General features: G+C 37.0%; 1 protein-coding gene across 1 annotated transcript in view; it reads right to left on the bottom strand.

Moving 5' to 3' along the window:
- LOC107571379 (gamma-aminobutyric acid receptor subunit beta-4-like) overlaps nucleotides 1–27479 on the bottom strand; it is a 55006-nt gene that overhangs the window by 10617 nt on the left and 16910 nt on the right. Inside the window, exons 3-5 of the mRNA XM_016257697.1 lie at nucleotides 17837–17904; nucleotides 11183–11403; nucleotides 3398–3480 (exon numbers count right to left, since the gene is read on the bottom strand). Of these exons, the coding sequence (XP_016113183.1) occupies nucleotides 3398–3480; nucleotides 11183–11403; nucleotides 17837–17904 (372 nt within the window). The remainder of the gene's footprint in view (nucleotides 1–3397; nucleotides 3481–11182; nucleotides 11404–17836; nucleotides 17905–27479) is intronic.

Genomic DNA, 27479 nt, shown 5'->3' with positions numbered 1-27479 from the left:
GCTAGCTTTAGTGTTCGAAAAGTAAGGAAATGTTGATACAAGCAAATCTAAAAAGAAAATGTCATGCCTCAGCAGGCTGTGACATCTGACCCATTGATTGGCATGAAACAGTGTGCATGGTGTAATCATTCGAAACACAAATCTAGCTATTTGACTGGGCTCCTCTGATGCACCCGTGATAGACAGGGCACACTATCCTGGTACGCCTGACTGATCGATAGTTCAGGGCACCTCACTGATAAACCAGCAAACACATTCAATCTTACCTATGTCTGTCAATTGTGCCATGAGCCCTCAGTGTCAAACCCCTACAAGAACATTTATCACTACTGACACCCAAAGACAGAGTAGGCAGGACTGCAGATATGGGTGATTGCTCTAAATGGTCTTAATGATTGGGTTTGCTTACATTAGGTATCTGTGGAGTGTGACAGAGATAAGAAGCAAAAGTGAAATTGATGAGCTGGATGAGTTCAAACCGCTGTTGTCCATGGTCACGGTCTCTTCAAGGTATCTTAGAGTTGGCGTTTGTGCTATGTAGGTTGTGAGGATGATTGATGAAGATTAGACTATCACGGTGATGGTCTCAAATTTGTTCTTTTAAACAGTTTGTTCGAATGATCCAGTTCAAATGAAAAATCTGTTCTTTGACATCAATGCATGGCATCTGATTTCCTAGTTTGGCATATTATGACCTTAAAAAACATTCCAGTACAGCCACAAGTGGGAACACATTGCTGTTTATCATGTTTTGTCGTTCCCACTCTTTCCCACATTGACAGAATTTTCAAGCTTTCCATGTTTTCACTGTTATATAGCTGGGTAGATTACTTACAAATTGTAGTCTGTTACTAATTACAGATTACATGATGAAAACTGTAGTTAGTAATGTAGTCTAGGCTACTCATTTTAGGTAATTGATTACTTTTTGGATTACTTTTAGATTACTTTTTTTTTTATCAAACTTGTTTTAAACCTACCATTAAATGTACCATATTGACAAAGAAGCAAAGGGGTTTCCTAAACTGGGCTTAACGTATAAGAACTGCAGTGAGTTTGTGAGTTGATAAAAAGCTAACAATTAATTTAATCATAAAATGTAAAATAAAAATGCATGAAGCTAGAATAAAACCTTTTTGTTTGTGTGTTTAAAGCAGCACTATGTAACTTTTGGTGCTCTGGCGGTTAATAAACAGAACTGCACACATCCCGCGGAAGAACATTCCAACCAGAGCTATTTCTCTAAGTTTATGTCTATGGCGATTCACGCAGGTATGTGTTACTCCGCAGAGGTGACGACCCGCCCAGGCTACAATAGTCCAAATATAAGTACTTATTATAAGTGTACCGTAGTGATTCGGGATAAGACAAAAACGCGGTTTGGCAGATGAATTCATGATGTACTCGCTCATTATATACATTTAGCAAATTTTGAACACAGAAAAAGTTACATAGTGCTGCTTTAAAAGCAGAGGCTCTGTTCTTTCTTTTGGCATATTGCAGATGTTGATACAACAAAATATTCTGGGCCATGAAAGTTGATCAAAAATGCTGGTGGTGGCTGGTAACTCTGGTGGGGAAGAGTTAATTATGTTTTATTTATATGTTGTATTAATATTGGCATTTATTGTCATTTCAATTTTCATGCTTCAGTTCAGGTTTTTGCTGCCATGATTCATCTCATAAAGAAAGAAGAAGAAAAAAAGCAACAAATCTGGGCCATGAAAGTTGATCAAAAATGCTGGTGGTGGCTGGTAACTCTGGTGGGGAAGAGTTAATTATGTTTTATTTATATGTTATATGTTATATTATATTTATTTTTGCTGCCATGATTCATCTCATAAAGAAAGAAGAAGAAAAAAAGCAACAAAATATGCAGAGACAGTTGTGTAGAACACAGCAAATTATGCTCTCTATGGGTGTAGTACACTAGTATTACATCTAGAAAATAGCCAGTATGTGTATGCGTGTTCACATTTCCTTTCACTTACAACTCTCAATCTCTAGGGTGCAGTTCTGTTCATCGAGGGGGTACCGTCTCAGGTCCATCATGCAGGCTGCTGTAGTGGTTATTCTGGAAAAAGGACAGCAAGAAAAAAGAGAGAGAATGAGAGACACCGTTACCTTGGTAACCTTTAGGAGATCACAGCTTAGCCTTGCCTGCACCATGTAATTAGATTGGAATGACTGGAATCTATTCTCTTATTCAAAGAAAAAAAGAAGGAAAATGTAATTATTGGTAAGCAAATTGTGTTTGAGGTCTTGAGGTTTTGGATGTTGATTGGTTGTATGGTGAGATAGACAAAAAGAAGGGAATATATTAAACAAGAAGCAGAAAAAAATATATACATACACACAAACACGCATAAAAAAGCCACTTCATAAATTAGCAAATTTTAAATGTCAACGTGTCATTTTGGTTTCACTTTATTTTGATGCTCACTTTAACACATTCTGTTTACTGTAAGTAACGTAGCACCTACATGTCTACTAACTCTCATTAGAGTATTAGTAGATAATTAGTAGACTGGTAGGGATAGGCTTAGAATAAGTTGACATGTATTTGCAAAGTTACTTATAGTCAGTAGAATGTCTGTTGGGAGACCATCACAATAAAGAGTTAGCAGATATTAAGTATAAAGTCTACTAATACTCTAATGTGAGTTAGTAGACTAGTAGGTGCAACGTTATTTATTGTCAACAGAATGTTCAAAAGGGACCATCAAAATAAAGTGTTACCCTCTGGCGGTTAATAAACAGAACTGCACACATCCCGCGGAAGAACATTCCAACCAGAGCTATTTCTCTAAGTTTATGTCTATGGCGATTCACGCAGGTATGTGTTACTCCGCAGAGGTGACGACCCGCCCAGGCTACAATAGTCCAAATATAAGTACTTATTATAAGTGTACCGTAGTGATTCGGGATAAGACAAAAACGCGGTTTGGCAGATGAATTCATGATGTACTCGCTCATTATATACATTTAGCAAATTTTGAACACAGAAAAAGTTACATAGTGCTGCTTTAAAAGCAGAGGCTCTGTTCTTTCTTTTGGCATATTGCAGATGTTGATACAACAAAATATTCTGGGCCATGAAAGTTGATCAAAAATGCTGGTGGTGGCTGGTAACTCTGGTGGGGAAGAGTTAATTATGTTTTATTTATATGTTGTATTAATATTGGCATTTATTGTCATTTCAATTTTCATGCTTCAGTTCAGGTTTTTGCTGCCATGATTCATCTCATAAAGAAAGAAGAAGAAAAAAAGCAACAATATATGCAGAGACAGTTGTGTAGAACACAGCAAATTATGCTCTCTATGGGTGTAGTACACTAGTATTACATCTAGAAAATAGCCAGTATGTGTATGCGTGTTCACATTTCCTTTCACTTACAACTCTCAATCTCTAGGGTGCAGTTCTGTTCATCGAGGGGGTACCGTCTCAGGTCCATCATGCAGGCTGCTGTAGTGGTTATTCTGGAAAAAGGACAGCAAGAAAAAAGAGAGAGAATGAGAGACACCGTTACCTTGGTAACCTTTAGGAGATCACAGCTTAGCCTTGCCTGCACCATGTAATTAGATTGGAATGACTGGAATCTATTCTCTTATTCAAAGAAAAAAAGAAGGAAAATGTAATTATTGGTAAGCAAATTGTGTTTGAGGTCTTGAGGTTTTGGATGTTGATTGGTTGTATGGTGAGATAGACAAAAAGAAGGGAATATATTAAACAAGAAGCAGAAAAAAATATATACATACACACAAACACGCATAAAAAAGCCACTTCATAAATTAGCAAATTTTAAATGTCAACGTGTCATTTTGGTTTCACTTTATTTTGATGCTCACTTTAACACATTCTGTTTACTGTAAGTAACGTAGCACCTACATGTCTACTAACTCTCATTAGAGTATTAGTAGATAATTAGTAGACTGGTAGGGATAGGCTTAGAATAAGTTGACATGTATTTGCAAAGTTACTTATAGTCAGTAGAATGTCTGTTGGGAGACCATCACAATAAAGAGTTAGCAGATATTAAGTATAAAGTCTACTAATACTCTAATGTGAGTTAGTAGACTAGTAGGTGCAACGTTATTTATTGTCAACAGAATGTTCAAAAGGGACCATCAAAATAAAGTGTTACCGTGATCTTTGTGACAAAAATCACACAATATTAATCACAATATTAAGTGTTGGGATGCTCAGAGTCTTGGGCCGCAGGCAGGAAAATATCCTAGATGGTTAGCCAGTCCATCGCATGGTTAGCTTGAGAACCATTGCATACCTATTAATTAAATCAAGCAATGATTATGAGTAAAAAAGGGAGCTTGATGCAAAAAAAAGAACACTGAAACGTATATGCAAGCTATAGTGTGTGTTATTTTCTTTTCAGTCAATTGGCCAAACTGATTTACAAAATGGTTCATCAAACTGGTCTGAATAGAATGTAAATGAATACTTATTTTTTTCAGTAATATTCCTCCCCATCGTCATAGCTTTTAATTCACAATTCTGCATGCATATATTTAAATTTGACACATTGTAATTGACATGATATAAGAGTATGGTACGTAAATGATGAAAATGTACTTTTTTTATGTGGACTATTCTTAATTTTTTTTTCATATCTTCATCTGTTAGCTATAATGTTGCAATTGGATGAGTGAACAAATTATATTATATTGTTATGTTATATTATATTATATTATTATCCTGCTTAGCCTATGTACACACAAACCACTAAATCACTGAGTACGCTAAGTTCAGAGCACACCATCAACCAAATGCAAGAACTGGCCAGATTTAAATAGCTATGCAGACCATTTTGACAATGCTTCAGAACATGGAGCTCATTTCTCAACATGTTGCACAGCTGCTTCTGGGTACCTTGAGACAAAATGTTAGTTAGCAGTCGCTGATCAGAAATGCATCTCCCTGCACCCTCAACATTTTAAGTAATATTTCACACAAAAGGAAGCATCTGTCATTATTTACTAATGTCATTCCAAAATGTATGAGCTCTTTACCATAAAAGTAAAAAAAAAAAAGGTTTTCTACTTCAAAATGTAATGTTAAATTCAATGTGTCACTTGCCATTTCTTTGTAATTGTCTGTGAAATTTACTATTTATGATAATTGTTTAAACACCTTTTTTTCAGTGCAGATGAGATGCATGAGTATTCTTAATTTCATAAAAAATCATTTTGATATGCAGTATATCCATATCATATTTAATCATCAATATGACAGCCTTATTCTCCTCTGATCTCATTCTCTTATCCCATTCGTCTAGTCTGACTTCATGCTGGGTTTGGGAATTATTGGAGCCACATACTCAGTGCTGACTCAGTCTCTCCAGGGACTTTCTAGCTGCTCAAATCTGATGCTGACAGACATGTACACTTTAGTGAACAGCTCTGATGTATGGAGTATCATTCAAGACTGTAGTCTATAAAGTGACAATGTGGGATTCTTCAAAGCTGCATGGAATTCAGATTAACACCATGTCCTAACCAGACGCACCACAACACTTGATCAAACATATCTTTTCAATGCTATTCAGAGTTTTTGCTTTAACCGCCTGTGACAGTGACTACGTTTACATGGACATCAGTAATCTAATTATTTACTTAATTCTAAATATTATGATTATGGAGTTGCTTTTAGAATATTCCTTTCATGTTCCAGTTTTACATGTTATAGTACATAGTTCGATTAATGGCACACGTCATTACGTCCCCACGTGACGCCATCCGACGTCCCCTCCGGAATTTCACGTATAAATATAGAGTTCGTCTTCGTGATGATGCCATGTACAGTTTTGGGTGTTTCATTTTTAATTTTATGAAAGCTTCAAGTGCAGTTCATTATTTGTACGTGCATACAGACGATCGTGGTGTTGGAGCTCAAACGGTTGAGCACTGCCATGTGTGTATCCTGTCGCAAAATGTGGCGAAAACACGACGGTAATAATTTGATTAAGGTGTTTACATGTCTATACTGCACTTCAGTAATGCGACTAAAATAGGAATACTCCACATGTATTAATTTGATTTCTGTGTACTTCGAACATGACTTTAGCCGGATTAAGGTAATCAAAAATGTCTGTTTACATGGTAGATTCTTATTCAGAATATTGTCTTAATCGTGTTAAAATCGGATTGTTGTTGTCCATGTAAACGTACTCAGTGAAACGCGATGAGTAACAGGGGATTCTAGTTTCGGTTTTGTAAAATATTTTAATGGTTTAATTTGAGTTTGTATATCATTGTATGTGACTTTAATAGCCATAATGACAGCAACAGCGGATCATTTTCAGATCTCGAAAATATATAAAGGAAAAAAATGGTTGAATGTACTTTATACTGTGAACTCTGTGTAAAGAAACAAGTGTATTCCATTCCATTCCACAACAGTCACTGTACATATTTAGCATTTTTTTAATGTACTTATCCATTTCATTGCAAGTGCAAGACAGCAGTGCACTTGCAGAGAGAGCCCGCCCCGGCTCTCTTCTGATTGGCTGTGATTTGTGATTTATTTTGTCGCGTGTCTGGTGTGGTCAGACAAATCACAAATTCGTTAGAATCTTCTCGCATTGCATTGAGTTAGGACACGGTGGAAGTCTTTCCCCAGAACTCAATGTAGCAAAATGTGAAATTTTCCTTGTGTTAAGTCTCCAAAATAAATTGAACAGGAGCAAAATCATGATGCGTCTACGCATTTTTGTGACAGCTGCCATTTCGCTGAAAGATGGAGACTGACTCATCTCGTCTACGATGTTGCGAGTGACAAACGACCTGCTCTGTCTGTCACTTATATGCAAGGAAAACAGATCAATAATCCCACTGTGATAAGGAAATAAGACAACAAAAATACTGCACTGTATATAGTTTAGAATAGAAAATAATGCACAGTATAGTTTTGTGGCTGATGAATAATTATAATAATAATAAACTTGAAAAAATTGTAACTGCACAAATGCAAAAAAAAAACAAAATAATCAAAATTAAATAAATAAAATGCAGAATTGAGGGGGAAATGAATTAAAAATAAAATGAAGTGAAAGGTAATTATAAAACTGCTCTAAATGTAGTTTTAAGTAAAAAAAAAATCATATAAATAATTTTTTTTTAAATTATATTAATATTAATATTTGTAATATTTATGAGTGCCTATGATCTTGAGGTAATCCAGAAGTAGTCATATTGCGTTACTTCAATATTGTAATATTTGTATAACATGACTGTAAAGCAAGTCATTATTAGTAATTTATATTGTAATTCATTTATAAAATAACCCTGTCATTTCTTGTAGTGTTATATAACTATATAAATGTTACATAACTATAACTTCGACAGACACTAGCAGTGAACATGGCAACAGCAAACGGCATACACGGCATACACTGGAGTTAAATTAGGTAACAGAGCATGGGTGTAACATAGTAATGTAGCTATTACACTGCCTTCTGTGCATTTTACTGTGAGCGTCCTATAATTAACATGCAGGGTTGTGTTTGTTTTTAGCTTCAAAACCTTTCAAAAGCTCTGCATGTGGCTAAGAGGCAAACAACATCTGTTATAGCACTTTATTTACAGTATATATAACATACTTTATGCAATAGCAGCTGCTTGTTTGTGTTTTTGTTTTCATTTCATGTCACTCATATTTCTTCATTATCATGCGTTCTTGGAAATGTGGAGTAAACAGCCAGTTACCTTAGATGCCCAGTGTAAACAATCTATAAACTACTTTGCTTGCATAAAACCCTTCAATATGAGCATTAGCTTTCTCCTCCAAATCCCCATAAAGCACAAACCAATGCATATTTATAACTCTGTACTTTTGTGGGTCATATGGAGGATGCTTTGCATACATACTGTAGCTCTACTAAAGCTGACTAAGGCACATTAATTCGAAATCCCTTTTTAGACACAGCAGGGCATGATATGATAATTAAACATTAACAACAGCCCTGACTCATGAATAATTTACAGCCAGCAAAGACCCATCTTAAGAGGTTATTAAGAGTAGACATATCAATACTGCAAACATGCTGTAGTTCCCCAACATTTCAATTCTCTACAGCGGTGCAGGTTTGAGAGACGCTCAGGAAGAAAAAAAAGCAACCGTGGCCTCGCTGAGATTTCTTAATTCCACCTGTGCCAGAGCCTCTTGGAAGAGGAGTTTGTCATCTTTCATTACTGATAATTTGATTGAGTGGGGCACCCAGAGCGAACTCTCTGCCTTGCCGGTGCGGTTCTGGGTTAATGCATAGGAGAGTGAGGAGGGAGAGTGGTTTGTTTTTATACTTGTGCCTCTGTTTGTCCAACAACAAAGAAAGGATGACATTTGAGACAACAGTTTTTAGATGTTCCATATTATGTGTAACCATTTGGATGTGATTTTATGCGTGAGATCAGATGGTTGACTGTTAATATATAAAACTAAGTAAGGGATAATATCACCCTGAATGGAGTTATTCTGCGATAACAACCGGCTGGATGTACATGATCCTGCTTATTACCCAGCTACTTGCCACATAAGTAAATAATTAGACACGAAATATTGATTTGAGTTTAAATATTTGAACGCAAAGCTTCCGTGAAGACAGCAGTTGCGAGCAAGCGGCAAGTTCAAACTAGACAGACATTTAAGGGATACTAGCTTGTGTTAAGTGTGTTAAAGAAGAGTGTTAAGCGCCGACTACAGTTACCCAGATGAGCCTGTGTTATCAGCTTTTACCGGTTGTTATCGAGGGATAACATACCTCAGAATGTCACGACTGGCCAATAAGAATCAAGTATTCCACAGAGCCGTGTAATAAGTTTAAATAATAAATTTACCAAATTTTATATTATTACACCTTCAACAACGCCGGTTGCACCACGCTCTTCCGTCACTTAATCTTTTTTATTTTGATGCGTCAATCTGTTAAATTACTTAGTATGGGAGATCATGATCCGCACTCACGAAAACTTCGTTTTATTCTACATTCATCGTTGATGGGAAAAGACACAAACGTTTCAGCTCAAAGCCTTCCTCAGTGTGTAAAAATGTCATCTGCAGAATTTATACTTAACTCAGTCTGCACGTGTTGTTGTGACTGTTGTCAAGGATCTGAATGTGTCAAACTGAACCTAAAGCCCGATTCTGCCGCCTGGTGGAGCGGATGAAAAACTGCACTTCAGTTTTTACCTTAAAACACTAGTTTATTCCTAACGGAATCTAAATTGCTTCAGCGATTGGGTCACTGTTCATGTTACAAAACACATGTTTTAACATTTTCATACTGAAGATAAAGCAGTCTATATTATCTATGGCTGCCCTTTCGAAAATTAACCATGGATTTATTGTAGTAAAAGTGTAGTAACCATGTTTTTTTGGCGTATTGATTACCATTTGTATAACCACAGTTTTACTACAAATACCATGGCTAAACTATGGCTAGTGTTGCAAAACTATTTATTTAATTTGAGGTTACCATGGTTATAGTAGTGTTATGGTATTATAGTAAACATGTTTTTGGGGTTTTATTTGTAGTAAAACAATATTTATTTTTTTGTAAGGGAATGAGCAGCATCATACGATGAATCAAAAGCAATTAGAACCCATTATAATCAGTGATGCTGTCTACACTGGATGTGGCACAGCACAGCCTATATTGTTGTCCTATACAACGGCAGTCCTATATTGTTGAAATAATGTGATTCAGATGTAACCCAGGCTCACTGGAAATTACGTGATTGTGGTGACATTTCTGCAACACTGATATTACGTACCTCACGGCACGTTTCACAGCAGTTTCAAAATGAAATATCCAGTGAGTGGCGCTAAAATGCGTGTTCAATGCGTCACCATGGCCATGTTTTTATTATGTTGATACAGGCATGTATTCCTGCGTTTTTATTATGTTACTTCAGGTATATTGAGGCGGTTCAGAATTAATTTGTCTTAAAAGGTTAATGCTCTATCGTGTTGGAAAATAACATGCCCCTACACCAAACCCAACTCTTAACCTACCCAATAGTGTTAACAAATGCAAAAATGATATACAAACGCATTTGCTGATGCAACCGGGCTATTACCAGAGCGCTTCACCTCACAAGTGCAACACCGTATCACATGAGCTACTGAACAAACCAACAGCATTTTTTTCAATATCATTTGAACAACGAAGTTCGAAGCCGAGCTGATCTCAAAAAAGGCAAAGCCTCTTCATGTGATCACACTTTCCACCCAATATCTTTAGCACTTTTATTTTCAACACGGTTTGTCAGTGCTGTGAACCATTAACAGATATCTTTAACACACACCCCGAATAGAAGCTTTCCCATAGATAACCTGTCCCTAAATGTGCTAGCAAGTGTGACATGAAGTTTTACCTATAATTAAAGTTAAACAAAGAACTTTGATACTCATACGAATAATGAATTCAAGAATGATGTCACACAAGTTGGGGGAAGTTGTGGCCTAATGGTTAGGAGTCGGACTCGTAACCCAAAGGTTGCAGGTTCGAGTCTCGTACTGGCAGGGATTGTAGGTGGGGGGAGTGAATGTACAGCGCTCTCTCCCACCTTCAATACCACGACTGAGGTGCCCTTGAGCAAGGCACCGAACCCCCAACTGTTCCCCGGGCGCCGCAGCAAAAAAATGGCTGCCCACTGCTCCGGGTGTGTGTTCACGATGTGTGTGTGCACTTTGGATGGGTTAAATGCAGAGCACTAATTCCAAGTATGGGTCACCATACTTGGCCACATGTCACGTCACTTTCACTTTCAAAATGGCTAGATCAGGTCAGGCTAGATACAAAAATTGAGCTTTGACTGAGTGAAACCAATTCATTATTTTCAGTTGATTACAATCAGCTCAAAATCTGTTAACCGGAAGTTGCGACCAAATTGTGACGTATTAGAATGTTGAATTAGGAAAATTAGAGGGCGGGACATCTCTAGCTCTCTGCAGACTGACTCTTGAGGATGTCAATTTGAAGGAAGGAACAGCATTTCTGAAGGGAAGCAACTTTTCAGATTTCAACTAAAGATTACGCAGACAAACAGTTGCACTGATTAATTGCTCACCACAAGACTAGTAATGTGCACTAACAAAGCAAATAGGCTCGGTTTTGATTTCATGCAGACTTCAAGACACTGATGTTTCAACGGCAATGGAATTTACCTCAGTCCGTAAAGAACAGTGCCGTCTGGGTGGAGCCGAATCATTCGGTTCTTCACCGTCACACCGTGCAGGAAAGACTTCTTGTCATTCAGGAAGTAGGTATCTGGGAGCCATAACTGATCAGCCACCCGGTTGTCCAAAGTGAGGTTCAAAGCCATCTCAGCATAGGCCAACCGTTTGTCCCTCCAGCTCTGTTGGAAATACATGGTGATGGTGTAGTCCTGCAAAGAGCACAGAAAATCAGAGGGATGGAAGTCTTTATTATTTACAGTTATTTCCAAAACAAACTGTCCTTTAATTTTTCAAAAATAACACTTTTGATGTTTTTGATTTTTTGTTCCCTTGCATTTGCTCTGGTTTGACAGAACTGTAACATGCAGGAGGGCAAACTCATTATAAAACATTTCTATTCAATGAGAAGGTAATGAAAACATTGTGAAATGGATTAAGATGTGTACCAACGTGATATTGATTAAATGAGCAACAAAAATATACAGCATTGACGGGATTAGGTTCATTTGAGCAGTGACTTTTGGATGTAGGGCAAACAGGATTGGCTGGGGACACTCTTTAGATCCACTACTGATATGACTCAATGCTGCTTTAATGCATACTGTCAACTGGATTTTAATGATAAAGCATTCTGCACAGACACTAGTCCAGGGATAGGCAACGTCGGTCCTGGAGTGCCGCTGCTCTGCAAACCCCTTGTCCAGATACCCGCACTTGCGGTCTTTGCACTTGACCACTTGACTACTTCGTATTTCCTGTATTTGGTCCAAGTGAGCATGAATACCACAAGGGTGTGTAGAACTTTCCATTACCTGATGGGACACACTTATAGTGTTGTAAAAATGCATAATAATAATTGTTTATTTTCAATACTTTGCATTTTTAAATCAACTTCTAAATGTCTGTTCAGTAGTCCCTATAACAGATGACACTATTTAATTTTGTGGTGCTTCAAATTACAGTAAGTGATAAAAAGCAGTTGCAAATGTTGTACAAAATAATTATCACCACTACTCATTTGCACCAATAAAATGTGCAACTCTTTCTTTTACTACCAAATTACATGTAATATCTAACTATTATTAATATTTGTTTAATTGAAATGTAATAACTATACTTTTTGGTGATAATTACATATTCAGGACTCCAATATTTTAGTTCACATAAATCCTGCCCCTACAAACTCAGGTTTATTGGAGTTCAATGCTCACATCTTAAAATCCAATCAATAATCAATGCATAGAACCAAGTCATCAACCCTACATTTCTTCTTCGTCTAATCCATTACACTTGGATATACTGAAAAAAAAATGAAATAAAATAAGATCTGTCACTACTTCCATTTCATCGTGACTTTTAGTTGTTGGGGTTTTTTCAACCCTTTGCCGCTCAGATGTAGCACAGCACCTTTTCAATACTTTTGTATTTTTTTTAATGTCCAGGGAAAGGGAAGTAAAACAAAACATCCGATTGAAGACCTTGTGGTACAGTATCTTCAAAACAGCACAGTTCAAAGAAATTTCAGCAGTACCTTCATGATGGATAAATCAAAGAGACATGTTCTTGTAGAAGAAAAGAAGGGTGGAAAGTGAAGGAAAACAACTTCATACTTGAATGAATACTTTGAACAAATTAAAATAAAATCTTCTGCCTGGAACCGGATGTAAATTCTCCAGTGGCCCCAAATAGAGGGATTGCAGTAAGAAGAAAACATGGCATCATATCTGTGTCTCTCTCCACCATCTCTCTCATCTTTCATCTCTGATATATGTCTTCTTGTGACTCTCTTTAATGGCTTCGTTAAACTGTACAAAAAAGTTCCTGAAACTAGTATTTTTTGTTTCTTTTTCAACAAATGATCAGCAAATGTTGATAGTCTACCTCAGAAGGCCAAACTAAATATTACAAGTTTCGTTTTCTATTAATTTGTAATAGGTTTTGCCATTTTTACAGAACTGTAAGGCAGATCTGCCCTCTGCCAAGTGAACAGTTCACTCTAAAAAAATGCTGGGTTAAATACAACCCAATTGCTGGGTTTGTCCCTATTTTACCCAGCACTGGGTTGTATTTAACCCAGCATTTTTTAGAGTGTAACTTCCACTATAAGGAACTATTTGTTGATGATACGGTGTATTTTACTTACAACTTCCATTTACTAGGAATAAACATTAATTAAACATCAAAATTAAACAGAATAAAAGACAATTCCTAAATAAAGACTCAGTATGAGATATGTGGTAAATCTGTAATTATTGATTAATACTTATAAAATGTTCAAAATAATAATTTAACCAGAAACCACTAAATGATTTTAGACCGTTATGTCTGTGCATTCTATCAATTAAATGAAGCATTCGTGAAGCTAGTGTGTTGTCCCTTCAACGCCTGGGAGCGATTTCATGCAAAGTTGAATCTATAAAAATCTTACTGTCATCGGATTTTAATTGAATTTCACTTGGAGCTTGATATTGCTGTGACCAGAGCTAATTATCACACCTTGCAGTTTAAAGCAAGCATCACATGAAGGAGACGGCCTGCAGCATAAACACTGTCTAAACCTGACGATTGGTTTACAACAGTTCAGCAGTGATACTCACATAAATGAGTCAGATTAATAATAAAACTAATTTCTAGTTAAAACATTTGGGGTTTTAAACTAGGAAATACTACACTTGATGTTCCTGCTACATTTAGTTAATGTCAGAGTGATTGCATTTATGAAATGCGTGCACACGAATGCTACCATAATATTCTCATTGCCAGTGGATATTTTCTTTGAGCTCCAAACTTCCAAATTAGGGTCTATACAATTTAGTTTGAATGCATTTTAAGTACTGTACTGTTTTTGAAGTGAAGCTATTTTTGGAGGACTTACAAGTGTACAGTGGATATGCATATTTCTTTGCTGTTTACCTTTAATGTCACAGTTCTGGCCTGTCGCTAGTGAATAGTTTGAGACAGGGAGATGTCCTTATAGTGACACTAGCCAATCAGCAATGTCGCAACATTTTTTAAAATTAATTTTGTTGTACTGTCTTGCACTAAAAAAGTTACCTGTCTGACGTGTGTGTGTGTATATATATATATATATATATATATATATATATAATTACCTAAAATGTATTTTGAATTCTGCTATTTAATCTCTCTAACACACATCACAGTGTAATTACGACTTCTAGGAACTTCCTTGGAACACATAAACTAAGCATATATTTAACCAGTAGCCAATTTTATACTCCATTGTTATTGCCTCATCAACCTTTTTCTTAGAGGCAAAACTGGACAGTGGGAATTGTCAGAGAGGTACAATGAGCTTGACCAGTACATAATCTTCAAAGTACCTCTTTGAAAGAAGCGTTTAGTTATGACTTTTTCTGTGAAAAAATGAAAGAAAAAAGGTGAAATTGTTTCCTAAAAATGAGGAGCTAATGTATTCTGAGCATAGCATCTTCTGTTCACATGTCCACTCAGCTGGGTTTATATTAGTCAGGTGAAAACTGCTGCCTGTGATGACTGTCGAAGGGCCCTCTCTGATGATGAGGACACGGCATGCTTTAGGGGCCTCTGAAGTCCTCAGAAGCGGCATAAGTTCAGCCATCTAATTGACACAGAGGTCCTTAAGGTAGCGAATCGCACCCAAGTCCACTTGACAGGTTTACATGACCTCTGATTTCCCTCCTAATCATTCTTAAATCATGTAAGTAAAATGCTATGTATGATGTGTAATTTACATCTTTCCATGCTTCCAGTCACATTTGCTATACAGTATACAATGAATTACCTCATTGCTGCTGTCTATCAAAATAAAAAAAATCACCTTTGGACAGCAACTCACATTCTTCGCATCAGCAGCTGTATTAACTGTATATATATATATATATATATCTGTGATGCACAAAAACAAAACAGATTTTTCATCATCAGTACTCGAGGCTTCAGTGTCACATCATCCTTCAGAAATCATTCTAATATGCTGATTTATTATCAATGTTGGAAACGGTTGTGCTGCTTAATATTTTTTTGGAATCTTTTTTAAGGACTATTTGATGAATAAAGTTGAAAAAATCTGCATTTTTTCTAACAATATACGTCTTTATTATCACTTTTTATCAATTTAACACATCCTTGCTGAATAAAAGCATTCATTTCTTTCAAAAAAAGAAAAAGAAAAGAAAAAAAAATACTGACCCCTGACTGAACTTTTGAATGGTTTTGAACACAATATTTGTCACGTGTATGTTCCTGTTTGTCCTTATTTGGTTATGTTCCTGCCATCTTTGTTTCATTATGAGTTCATAGTCTCCACCTGTGTTTGGTGTGTTTGATTTACTCCCTCGTTATGTCTTGTATTTAATGTGTAGTCTGCCCGATGTTTCTTTTCAAGTCTGAATGTCATTTCCTACATGTGTGTTCCTTGTTCCATGTGAAGAAAATAAAGTATTAGCATCGAGAGTTCCTTTCCGTCTCCTCGCTAGTGATGCAAAGCCCGATTCATTTCCGCGAACCGGTTCTTTTCGGACAGCTTGGCTCATTGAACTGGTTCAAAAAGCCGATTCATCGGTTCCTGACGTCATCAAGCAATAACGTCTCTACACATTTCTTTTCTAACAACTCAGTGCCATGTTGTATCAATTGGAACATTCAAAAATAAAGTTATTTGTGTGAAAGCATATTGCTGATTATTGCCATATAATTCACTTAAGTTAATGGTGTTTGTGGTCCCAGTTTCATTCGCGGATCCTCAGATACGACTGACTGAGCAATATTGACTAGCTTACAACTTGGATAAGATTCCTAAAAGTTTCACACCTTTCACACCAGACATTGATGCACAAACGCACATATGTTCTACATGTCTACAGTATAAAGAATGAATATGTTTTATAAAATCAAGTCTTATAAACTCCTTGATTTCGCTTAAGCAACTTTAAATATAATATGCATTTTACTATTGCAAAATTTATTTACATCACTCGACAGAAAGGTTTTGGCAGGTTTTGTCATAATAAACAAGCATATTTCCAGTATGCTCCTCAGGCTTGCACAGTATTGTCAACTCACTCATCAGAATCTTCAGTAATACTCGGCAAACTTCGTCACGGCTCATTCGGTTCTTGTTGAGTCCTCGGTAATCCTCGGAAAATTTCGACAGTTGGTTGAACCGGCTCATTCGGGTTTTTTTTTAGTTGGACGTGCTACTTCGGCTGTGCGTCCTGCTTCATCAACCCGGAACTAAAGTTCGATTTGTGAACCGGCTCGACCGGTTACTTCCTGAGAACCGGCTCAAAAGAACGATTCGTTCAAGAACCTACCATCAATACTCCTCGCTCCTCACAGTAGGAAGCGTGACAATATTGTTTCAAAAGATTTCTATTTTGAATAAAAGCTTTTTAACATTTTATTCATCAAAAAATCCAGAAAAATGTATCACAGGTTTAAAAAAAAAAATAAGCAAACTGTTTCCAATATTAATATTAAATCAGGATATTAGAATGATTTCTGAAGGATCATGTGACACTGAAAACTGGAATAATGATGATGATGATGAAAATTCAGCTTTGCATTAGAGGAATAAATTATATTTTAAAGTACATTCAAATAAAAAAAACATTATTTTAAATTGCAATAATATTCCACAAGATTATTATATATATATTTTTTTTTCTATATTTTTGATCAAATAAATGCAGCCTTGCTGAGCATAATAAACTTATTTAAAAAGCATTACAAATCTTACTGATCCCAAACTTTTGAATGACAGTGTGTATATATAATTTGCTAATTTTAATTTAAGATAATATGGTAACTTTTTTTGATAAATTTATTTTATTTTATTTAGTTCTCTGTATATATATATATTTATATTTAATATTATTATTTTAATGAGGATTATTGTTTGCTTGTTCATTTTCCAAACACAACAAGAACAGGTTTTATTCGAAAACCATGATTTTTGATTTTTGAATCAAACTAATGGGGAAGCAGCTTTATTTTCCTCATGTTCTTTGAAAATTTCCCAATAAGAAATCTAATCTAAGATCATATTTCCTGCTGTCAAACCTGCTGTATTATCCGACAGTAACCTGAGGAAAACCGATCCAGGTGCAGCACTTCCTCTCTGGGGTACTTTATGGATTCAGGCCGCAGGCATTGAAGCCGAGGCGCTGATAAAACCAAAGTCCCTGACTCTGCATGAAGAAATGATGAATGCAGTAAGTCTGCATGGGGTCTCCACGGTAAGTATGTATAGGGAGTTGTCAGCAGAAATTTAGACGACTGCTCTTTAAGTAAACTGCTTTTTAAGGGCTCCAGGGTGGTGTTTAACTTGAGGTGATGGTCCAGAGCCAAAAGGTCTACTGGTGCTACATAAATGCTCATGACCCCAGTAATACATAATCATCCATACTGATCATTTTCTTATGTAATACTATGAAGACTCAATAAAACAGCCCTTAAACATACTGTATGTTTCTACAGAAACACAGCTAACTTATACTCAAAAAAGCCCAATGTAAAGTTCAGCCCAATGTACTGTGTTAAAATAAAGGAACTTTGGTGTTTTACCCATATTTTGAATTGTGCAAAAACAACAATTAGCAACACCAGTAATATCAGTAATGCCAAATCAATGTTACTAACCATGTTGACTTCTGAGATGGAGTCAATACTGGCAATATTTATACTCATTCCCACAATGACTGGAGGACCTACAGAAAAGAAAAAGAAAGAGTGAGAAAAGTTTAGACAATTGTAACATCACTGTATTGCAGCATCACCATAATAAGTTTATCTACAATGAGAAAAAAGAAAAAAAAAAAACTCTAAAGTGGAGACCTTTTCGCAGACATAAGAAAGCCAAATACACTTCAGCTTGTGGATATCTAAGTACGTACTAGAAAGTAAGTACTTTCAAAAATCAAAATTAAATACATTTGAATAATTAAGTAATTTCGAAGCCTCTAAAGTGGTAAACTTTCTAGTGATTATTTCATTCTCTACTCATTGTATCAACCCGGAAACTTGTAAACATAACCTTGGACTGAATCGTCAGCGCTTACTCCTGAAAGTTCTGTGAAGCTCACCAATCAGAATACAGCTTGCCAAAAAAAAAAAAAGCTTTCCATTTTTGTGTGCAATATGCATCAGACGGTCATTGAATATACTGTGGGTGTGCGGTCTTAGACTGAGACTATTATGAGTTAAAAAACCTTGTAAACATTGGCAGAGTTTATCTTTTCTGTATGTGGGTGCAAGTGAGAACGCCTGTGTTACAAAATGCTCCAAAACATTTAATGAAGCATAGACCACATAGCTACAAAGAAAAAAAAAAGATGACAGTGGGCCAAATTTGCTCATGACATTCATTATTTACCCAAAGCATTTACCTCAAATAATGTGCCTTTCTTTAATAGGTTCATATATAAATTGCCAATTGTTCACTAAAAATATTCACAGTAATGTGAGGTTTTAAGTTTTAAACCTCTACTCAAAAATAAATTTCCTTCAAATACTTGGCATGACTAATTGACTAAATATGGCATTGTCTTAGTGGTGAGGGTTTAGTCAGACTAATCCACTTGTGTGCTGCTTGGGAAGCATTTACAATCAGTACAACTTCATTTTTATCGCTGAATCATTTTGTCATCACCAGTAAACAAAAACACTGGTCAGGCACTACAAAAAAGAAGATAAACTTTGATTTTATTTTATTTTACCCACAAGTGCCAAGACAACCAAGATAAGAGAATTGGCTACTGGTTAGCATTGTCCAAAAGTCCAGATGGCCAAAGCAACATCAGGGGGAAAACAATCATTTCAGAGAAAGATACATTTATTACATTTTTAAGATTACAAAGTAAAAAATAAATAATCAATCATATATTTGGACAAACATGCACCAATCATGCACAATAAGACTTAGAATATCCAAATGTTCTCCTTGACACATTCATAAGTTCTTGATAGATTCATAAGGGAATCAGTCTTTTGAGGATCTTTCAATTAATCAGTTGATTGAGTTCTGCTATTATATACCTTTATTATTGTACAATTTATGATCCCTTAAGTCATCCATCTTCTGTGCTGTCTTAAAAATATCTCTAAAATGCCATCCAAAAAAGGCGTTCTTCTGACTGCAGTTTTGAAATATTTACTGAGCACTTGACTGAGAGTGCAGTCCTCCATCTCTCTGTGTATCCTCTCCATCTTTTTTTGTGCAGTGGTACTTTTCACCCCCATCTTTTCACCGTTGACATGTTTGCACGGTGTTCCGCCTCACTCTTAAATGCCCGCAGTTCTGTTACTCTCTCACCTCACCTCATAAAATCGGAAAATGGAGAGAAAGAGAGAGAAACGGCGCTCGTGGAGCAAAGGAAAAAAATGGAGCCATTTTCCTGGGCGCTTTGTGAAGGCAACCAGCAAGAATTTTCCCAGGAGATGTCAAAGTACATTCATTGGCTAGTTGTAAACAGTGAAGCCTGAAATCTTCCGCACGCTCCTGCCATTACATATTTTTGACCCGGGCTTCCTTGAAACGAAGAAACATTGGAGAACGGTGCCCCGGATATACACTCTCCCTCGGCTTCCATGCCACATCTCGAAATAAAACCACTTACCTGTGTCAGAGGCTCTTACAGAGAAATTGTGTTTTGGCCTACTCTCCTACTACTCCGATTATTAGGAAGTGAATGTTAGCCATCTTCCTTATAAACACTTGTGCTGCCACTGCTTAAAAGAATGTTCCAGGTTCAAGATGTTCACGAGTATCTGTGACATGCTGTCATTTACCAAATAATTACAACTGGTCCCTTAATTTGCAAAACCACATTCACAGAGAGAGAGAAAAAAGGTTCCCCAAAACACTATGCCACAACTTCTGTTGAGTGATCTTAACTTGTACTGATCCGGGAATATTTCCTCTGATTTGATAATAAAAAGAAACAAGGGCATTCATCAGGAATGCATTTTGACTGCATATAATGACGTTTAAAATGAAAGTATGCTGCTTTTTCTAAAAAAACACCAAGAGCACACAATGGCTGATCATTTCAACCTGAAGCTGTCCAATGTTCAATAGGACTATTTGAGCCATTGCTACTTTTGAATACCTTAACATTTTGAATGTATTTGGTTAATGCTCCAGAGCACCTGTACATGCCCCTTTCTAAAACCCATCACCACCACCTCAGGAGTTCAGTGTGTTTTCACCAGTTTTTCCCTCTCCAACTGCACTGACAGATGGCACCATCATCTGTATACATATTTAAATGACAAATGTAAGGCAGGTGGCTTCTCTAGAGATGCTATCTCCATTCAGAGGACCACTTTGCTCCCCAAATGCCTTTGTTTTGCTAACCTGTAGGCAGATCACATGGAGCCCGGCCCCAACACAGCAAAAAAAGAGAAAACCAGGTAGAAACAGCAAAAATAGCACATCTGACGGAACACAAGTGCCAAGGATACTGCGTCCTGAGCTGAATTCTCATGGGTCGCCGCTTTTTCCCAAAGCAGGTTTTCACTGACACAGCAATGTATCTCTCCTGCAGGTAATGATGACGGTAATACCTAGCGTTTGTGTTGAACCTCTTTCCTTAGGAGAGAGCTGAAAGTGCTTACTGGTGGGGGGCGAAGGAAACTCATAGCAGTCGATCTGGGTGATGTATAGCCGCAAGTCTTCGGCATAACAGTGGATTGCCAAGAATTTATCGCCCCAGTTAGTTCAGAAGTTGATGAGCTTTCACGGCATAACAGAGCATAATATAAATATGTTTGTGCAGTTTGTGCGAAACAAATACATAGGTAAGGAGTCCCTTACCATAGGTAGGATTATGTGAGGTGTCCTAGTAGAGCACCCTCTACTGACGCTAAAGGGTCTTGCAGGGCTATTGCATCTTTCTGCATTTGCTGTAAAGCATTCTGTTTTATTACAAAGACAAGACATGGCATGTGAATGGCATGTGAATTAGAGTAAGGACAGGCCCACAGGCCCACATGCCTTTGATCAACGCAGTCACGCACAGCACCATACATGGAGAAATAGAGTGGCGAAGAAAATACCACTCTTCCACCCGATTCAAAATTCGAATCATCAACTCATTGCTTAGCAACAGAGGGGTTCCATAGCAACAAGGCGGCATTGTCACTCTTACACTGCAACGAGAGACACGGTGCTTTTCATACATTGTATTCAATCTTTTTTCCCTCTCATGAATGGCCAAACGTTGGCATAGTGTCCTTTTGTCAGATGAGGAACATATAAACGACGACTCTGTTAAATCATTAGAGATGGAACACTGAGGAGTGGACAAATATATTAATAGATGTTCCAGGCGCATGTTTAAAACATGAAGCGTTCACATGTGCCAGGATGAAAGGAGAATACTTATATGTTCCTCTACCTGACATTTATAGCTATCAATGCATTATTGACCTTTAAAAGTCTCTGGATGTGGTGAGTCACATCTAACAACGTATTTATTATGCTTAAGTAATCATAGGAATCACCTACACTAAAAAGAACAGTAACTATAAAGCAGGCTGATAATAGCCATTTAATTTAATGTCTATTGGTAGAACAAAATCACACAAATTAGTTTTAAACTATATTGTTAAAAAATGAGTAGAAAATAATTTTAGCTTAACCCTATTTTTTTCAGTCCCTGTTTTGTACACTATTCATAGAAAATGTCACCTGCATTGATTTAAATGGTACTCATCACTTTATACGTTTCGACTGTTATTTAGTCAGTGCTGTGACACTGTTTGTCAAACTTTATATGGAAATAGTCAAAATACTTATTAATAGTACTTCAGCACGAAGGGACATTTGGAGAGGTAATGTGTGTATCTGTGGCTAACAAAACAACTTTGTGACACTGACAGTCTTGATGAATTAAAGCTCTCTGCAAACTCAGAAGCCAGAACAAAGAGATAAATGTGTAGAGTTCTGCAAGTTTTAGAAAACTCAGCAAGCAGCCATATGGCACTGCACATTTGCAGAAATACACATCAGCAAGAATAAGAAACACCTAGCAGAACTGCATCAACATACAGTACACCTTCAAGACTATGCTTTGCTTATTATTATATATTTAAAACAATACCCTGTGTGAATAAAGAAATAAGCAGAGTGAATAGTGCAGATATTATAGTAGTGTATTGACTGTTCATTTGCAGGATGGTTTTGAGGTTATTGCCAAGTTAAAATCTAAGCTAATGGTGACCAAAAAGTAGCACTCACCAACTAAAACACAATGCAGTTAATGCTACCTGCTTACATTTACTGTATAATTCCATGACTTTGAGTAAATATTGCTGTGCCAGGATGCTTAAATATACAGAGCCGCAGAGTCACAGTGTTAAACTTTTCGGGTAAATCAACCTTTACATTTGTGTCTACACATTAAGGTGAAAGCATAATTAAAAAATAATAATAATAATAATCCTTGACATAGATACTTTTTAAAAAGGGTCCATTTTAAGCAGGGTGACCATTTCTGTAACACAAAAAATTAGGACACTTTGCAGAATTCAGTGAAACTGAAAAACAATCCCAAACCTATAATCATTATGAGGCAATATTTGCCCCTTATATTGATTTCCAGGGGCATTTTTACCTTAATAAGGGCATTTTTTCAAACCTTTTTAAATGTCCATTTCATGGAAATTTCTTCAATAAATTCAATTAGAATAACACTATAGGATTTAATAAATTAGGATATAAATGCAATTAGAGTAATAGGACACTATTGATTTGATGTTACAAATCAAATGAAATCAGTATCAACAAAATCCACCTTTCACTGCAAAGCAGCATCTGAAGTGGCATTTAGATATTTTTACACAATGCAGTAGAATTTGTTTAACGTTATGAAATTAATGTTTTAAATATAAAATATATTGAATACAAAAATTTGAAATGGGGGAAAAATAAAATTATACTTTAAATACAAAACTAGGTAGCGGCTGATCGTTGATTCATTTATTCAATTGATTCATTCAAAATTAGGAATGAAGGGAATACAGCAAGTGATTGTCTTTATGAATGGTTCATTGAATGATTAATTCACCTGATTCTTTTGATTATTAAAGAATTATTAAAGAAATTGTTTTTCTTTGGCAAAACAAGCTGATATTGACAATATTTTGTCTAAAATGTACGACACTAGGGCTTGGTTCAATTAGGCCATAGTTTAATTAGGACATTGGAAAAAACAACATTACTGGTGTGCATCTTGAGACAAAACAAAGGCACTGATATATTGTAAGATCAGTCAGTGCAAGTTTCTTTTAGTTGAAACAGTTCAGACTTACATTTTAGTCTGTGCCTAGGCTTAAGCCTTGTCTGTGAAACTGGGGGTACTGTATATTAACTTAAAGGGGTCATATGATGCTGCTAAAAAGAACATTATTTTGTGTATTTGGTGTAATGAAATGTGTTTATGTGGTTTAAAGTAAAAAAAAAACATTATTTTCCACATACTGTACATTATTGTTTCTCCTCTATGCCCCTCCTTTTTGAAATGCCTCGATTTTTACAAAGCTCATCGGTCTGAAAAAGCGAGGTATGCTCTGATTGGCCAGCTATCCAGTGCGTTGTGATTGGCCGAATACCTCAAGCATGAGACGGAAATGTTACGCCCCTCACCATACTGTGATGATGCCCTGTCCGGCATAAAACCCTGTCTGCATTTGTGATCAGCGAAATGACAAACAACAAGTGCTACTCCACACTGCCCAAAACTCACGTTTGAATCATCAGTGGCAAATAATAAAAGAAAACGTACTTACGTGAGTCAGAACTCCCGGCATTTTAGTCTAACGTTACTCTCCCAGGATCCATAAACAGTCCTTCATAAAATGTGCCGGAGATCCACAGCACTAAGTTGAAGTATTCCCTCATACTATTGGTATTGTCCTATAAATACTATATTAATACATTTAAAACCATTTTATATCATCCTCTTTTGGAAGACCAAACAAAGTAGTTTCGCTTTCACAACGAAAAACACAGCGGCCTAGCGTGAGCGAAAGCCCCGGCTTAGCGTAAGCTGAAGCCGGACAAGACTGAGCTGAGGCGGCGGGGTCGAGAACGGCAGTCCCGGCGAAGGAGCGGTGAAAACGGTGAAAGCCGATCCGGCGATCCACAGCACTAAGTTGATGTATTTTCTCAGCGACCAGCACGGATCAGCTCCAGCCATGACGAAGCGGATATCGTCCTCTTTTGGAAGACCAAACAAAGTAGTTTCGCTTTCACAACGAAACACACAGCGTCTTCAGGACATGGCAGCAGCGGCAACAATACTACAGCGAGAATAAAAGTTACGCCTTCTTTCTTTGCATGAACATTTGGGTGGCGTTATGCAAATCTTCCCACATAGTGAGGTAGATATGTGGGGGCGTGTTCGAACGAGCCGTTTTAGGGGGGGTGTGACTGACTCCTAACTTTTATAAAGAATATCTCTTTGGATTTGAGACTTTAGTCTTTGCAAATTTACAGATCTTCTTCATGCACCAAGAGCTTGTAACACTCCAAAGAGAAAGGAAAAAATGAAATCGCATCATATGACCCCTTTAAACACAGCATATTATTTCTTAATTGTACACTACTGGATAAAATATAACATAGTGATAAACTTAAAAGGAGGCCAAATGAGCATCTGGCTCAAGGCTGCGGCAGTATGCAGACATGGTATTTCAAAACAGACTGTCCGACCTAAAACCGGATGGATAGCCACCCTAGTGTCATCGGTGAGTCGGTTATTCTAACTGCATCCGGAAGGTCAATGGTTCCCAAAGGCTCTTTTGAGGTATACTAATGAAATGGGTTTTCAAACATGCTTCATGCCCACTGAGCCAGTCGCATCTATCTCAGGCCCTGCGATAAATGACATGTCTTTCACTGTATATTTATCTGAGACGATCACAGGGCCATATCCTGTCCTTGACAGATCCCTCCTGACTCCCAAGGACTAGTCTTCCCTATCCATCACCAGGGCTGCAAAGAGGGTCCTGTGGGGATGTGCGCTATTTTGTTGTGCCTTCACCTGCAGCTTGTCTCGTCAAAGCTGTTAAAACACACGGTTTGTAGGTGAACAATGAAGTGTGCTTTCTATGCTTACGTGCCTGCTAATAGGACTCCTTATACTCCTTCCAAGCATAACCGCCTAACACACACATACAAAGCACATTCCTCTAGTAAATGAGGACTGCAGCGCGAGAGGGTGCGAAAGGAACAGCCTCCTCAAGAGTTTTCTCGTCGACCGGCTCTCTCCCCGTAAATCAGAAGGCATTTTCTGCTCATCGGGATAGAGATAATTTGTGTAGTGCTTGTCCATTTATCGCCCCACTCTGACAATGCCGCACTTTTGTGCTGAATGCGCGCTACTTTTGCATCCAGTGTTGATGCACGTTCAGCCCACACATGCCAAAAAGGCTCCTTTTCTTTTAAGCTTTGGCACATGGCAGAGAAGCCGTGTGGCTGCTTGCAGGAGTCAAGTTAATTAATAGGGAAACTAGCTGGAGCATTGTAGGTGTATTCATTATTAATTATGAGACTTTATACCAGCTGGGAGAGATGTCAGCAATTAGGGGAGATTTTGCGGTGTGCAGTTGTCCTTGGAAATGGGAGTGTGTCCCCTGTGAGGCACAGCGTGGTCGCAGAACACTTTGAGTCATGCAGGTTTATCAGACCCATAACCTAACTTTTTTTTGGGGGGGGGGTCATTTCATTTTATCATTAGTATCTTTTTTCTCAGGATGAGCTCATTTTCTACTGTAATCTAACCGGACTACATGGGCATCATGTGAATAATAGGGATTATTTATTTATGTATTTATTTTAAGTAAATAAATAATAGGGTGAATAGTATAGAAAAGTGAATCCAAAACATCCCCGTATGGGCACTGTCATCTTGCAACAATTATGTCATTTGAAGCCTGAGTCTGCGCAGTAGTGATTAATTTGGAGCCCAAGTCTGCGCAGTAGTGATTAATTTGGAGCCCGAGTCTGCACAGTCGTGATCATGAGCTGGAGCCGGTTATCAAAGTCCTGCCCAAACTCCCGCAGACCCAATCAAAAGCTCACAATCGTGACACTACACCCCATTTTCATAGCATTTAAAAAACGAATTAAAAGAAAACTTATTAGAAAAATGAACACTTGAACATACATCGGCGTGATGAGAACTTCCTAAAATGATGGACAGTGTTGGGCAAGCTACTCTGAAACTGTAGCTTGATAAGCTACAAGCTACTCATAAGTTAAAGTAGTTAAGTTACAGACAAGCTACCGTTCTGAAAAAGTAGCTACATAGCTACACTACAGGTTACTACCGAAATGTAACTAGCTACATTTTATTTTCACAGAGACGTATATATCACAAATGACTGAATAAGTTATATAATATAAAATTTGATATTTAAAACTATTTAAAACTATGCTAATTATGATTTCAAAGTCTATTGTTTTATTACACACAGTATTTAAATATCTCAATCTGTCAAAAGTCAAAGTGCAAAATTGCAACAAATTATTATCAAATAATAATTAGACAAAAATGAATCATAAGACAATAACAATACCTAATTTTATTTTACAGATAACCATTGTTTTACAAAAAAACATGAATTATCATATGTTTACTTGAAATTTCTTTAGAGAGAAGTATTTGTTTATCCATTTATGCCCAAAATAGGACTGAGGGCGTATTACTGAGCGCCAAACACATGTAATGTCTGTTTCATTCATACTGGACACCAGAGGGCACCCTCGCTCAGAAACTCCGAATATGCATCACAGAAGTAATAGCAGAGATAGTCTTACTATAGGGAGATGAGAGGGTGTGTATTACTTACTATTAGAGAAAGCGTAACGGTCAATTGGATCACGTGTGCCTTAACCAATCACATTACAGCCTTGAGGTCACAGAATTTCAGTCATAGTTGTGCAACACTCAATCGCCGTTTACAGATACTGTAGGAATGAATGAGAAATGCCATAAGCTGTATCCCACCGGTCGCAAAAGTCAGTGACTTCTCTTATAAAACAGCATTTTCTTCAGTGTAAACTCTAAAAATAGTTAAATCCAGAAGTATTGTTTAGTGTAAAACATGTTAAAGATTAGCCGATAGGCTCTCGATTAATTAAATTATAAGCTGTTTCCTCTTAAAAGCTGTTTATACAGCGTAGTGAAGCCTCTCCTCCATTGTTATCCATTAAAAAAAAAACGGCCTCTGGTCTCCTTTCCCACGTACTGGCAAACCAGATATTAGCCATTACACT

Source organism: Sinocyclocheilus grahami, unplaced genomic scaffold (genome assembly GCF_001515645.1).
Source record: "Sinocyclocheilus grahami isolate Dianchi unplaced genomic scaffold, SAMN03320097.WGS_v1.1 scaffold1588.1, whole genome shotgun sequence".
In the NCBI taxonomy this organism is placed as follows: Eukaryota; Metazoa; Chordata; class Actinopteri; order Cypriniformes; family Cyprinidae; genus Sinocyclocheilus; species Sinocyclocheilus grahami.
Note: the sequence above shows the minus strand (reverse complement) of the source record. Positions and strands in the feature narration are given on the sequence as shown.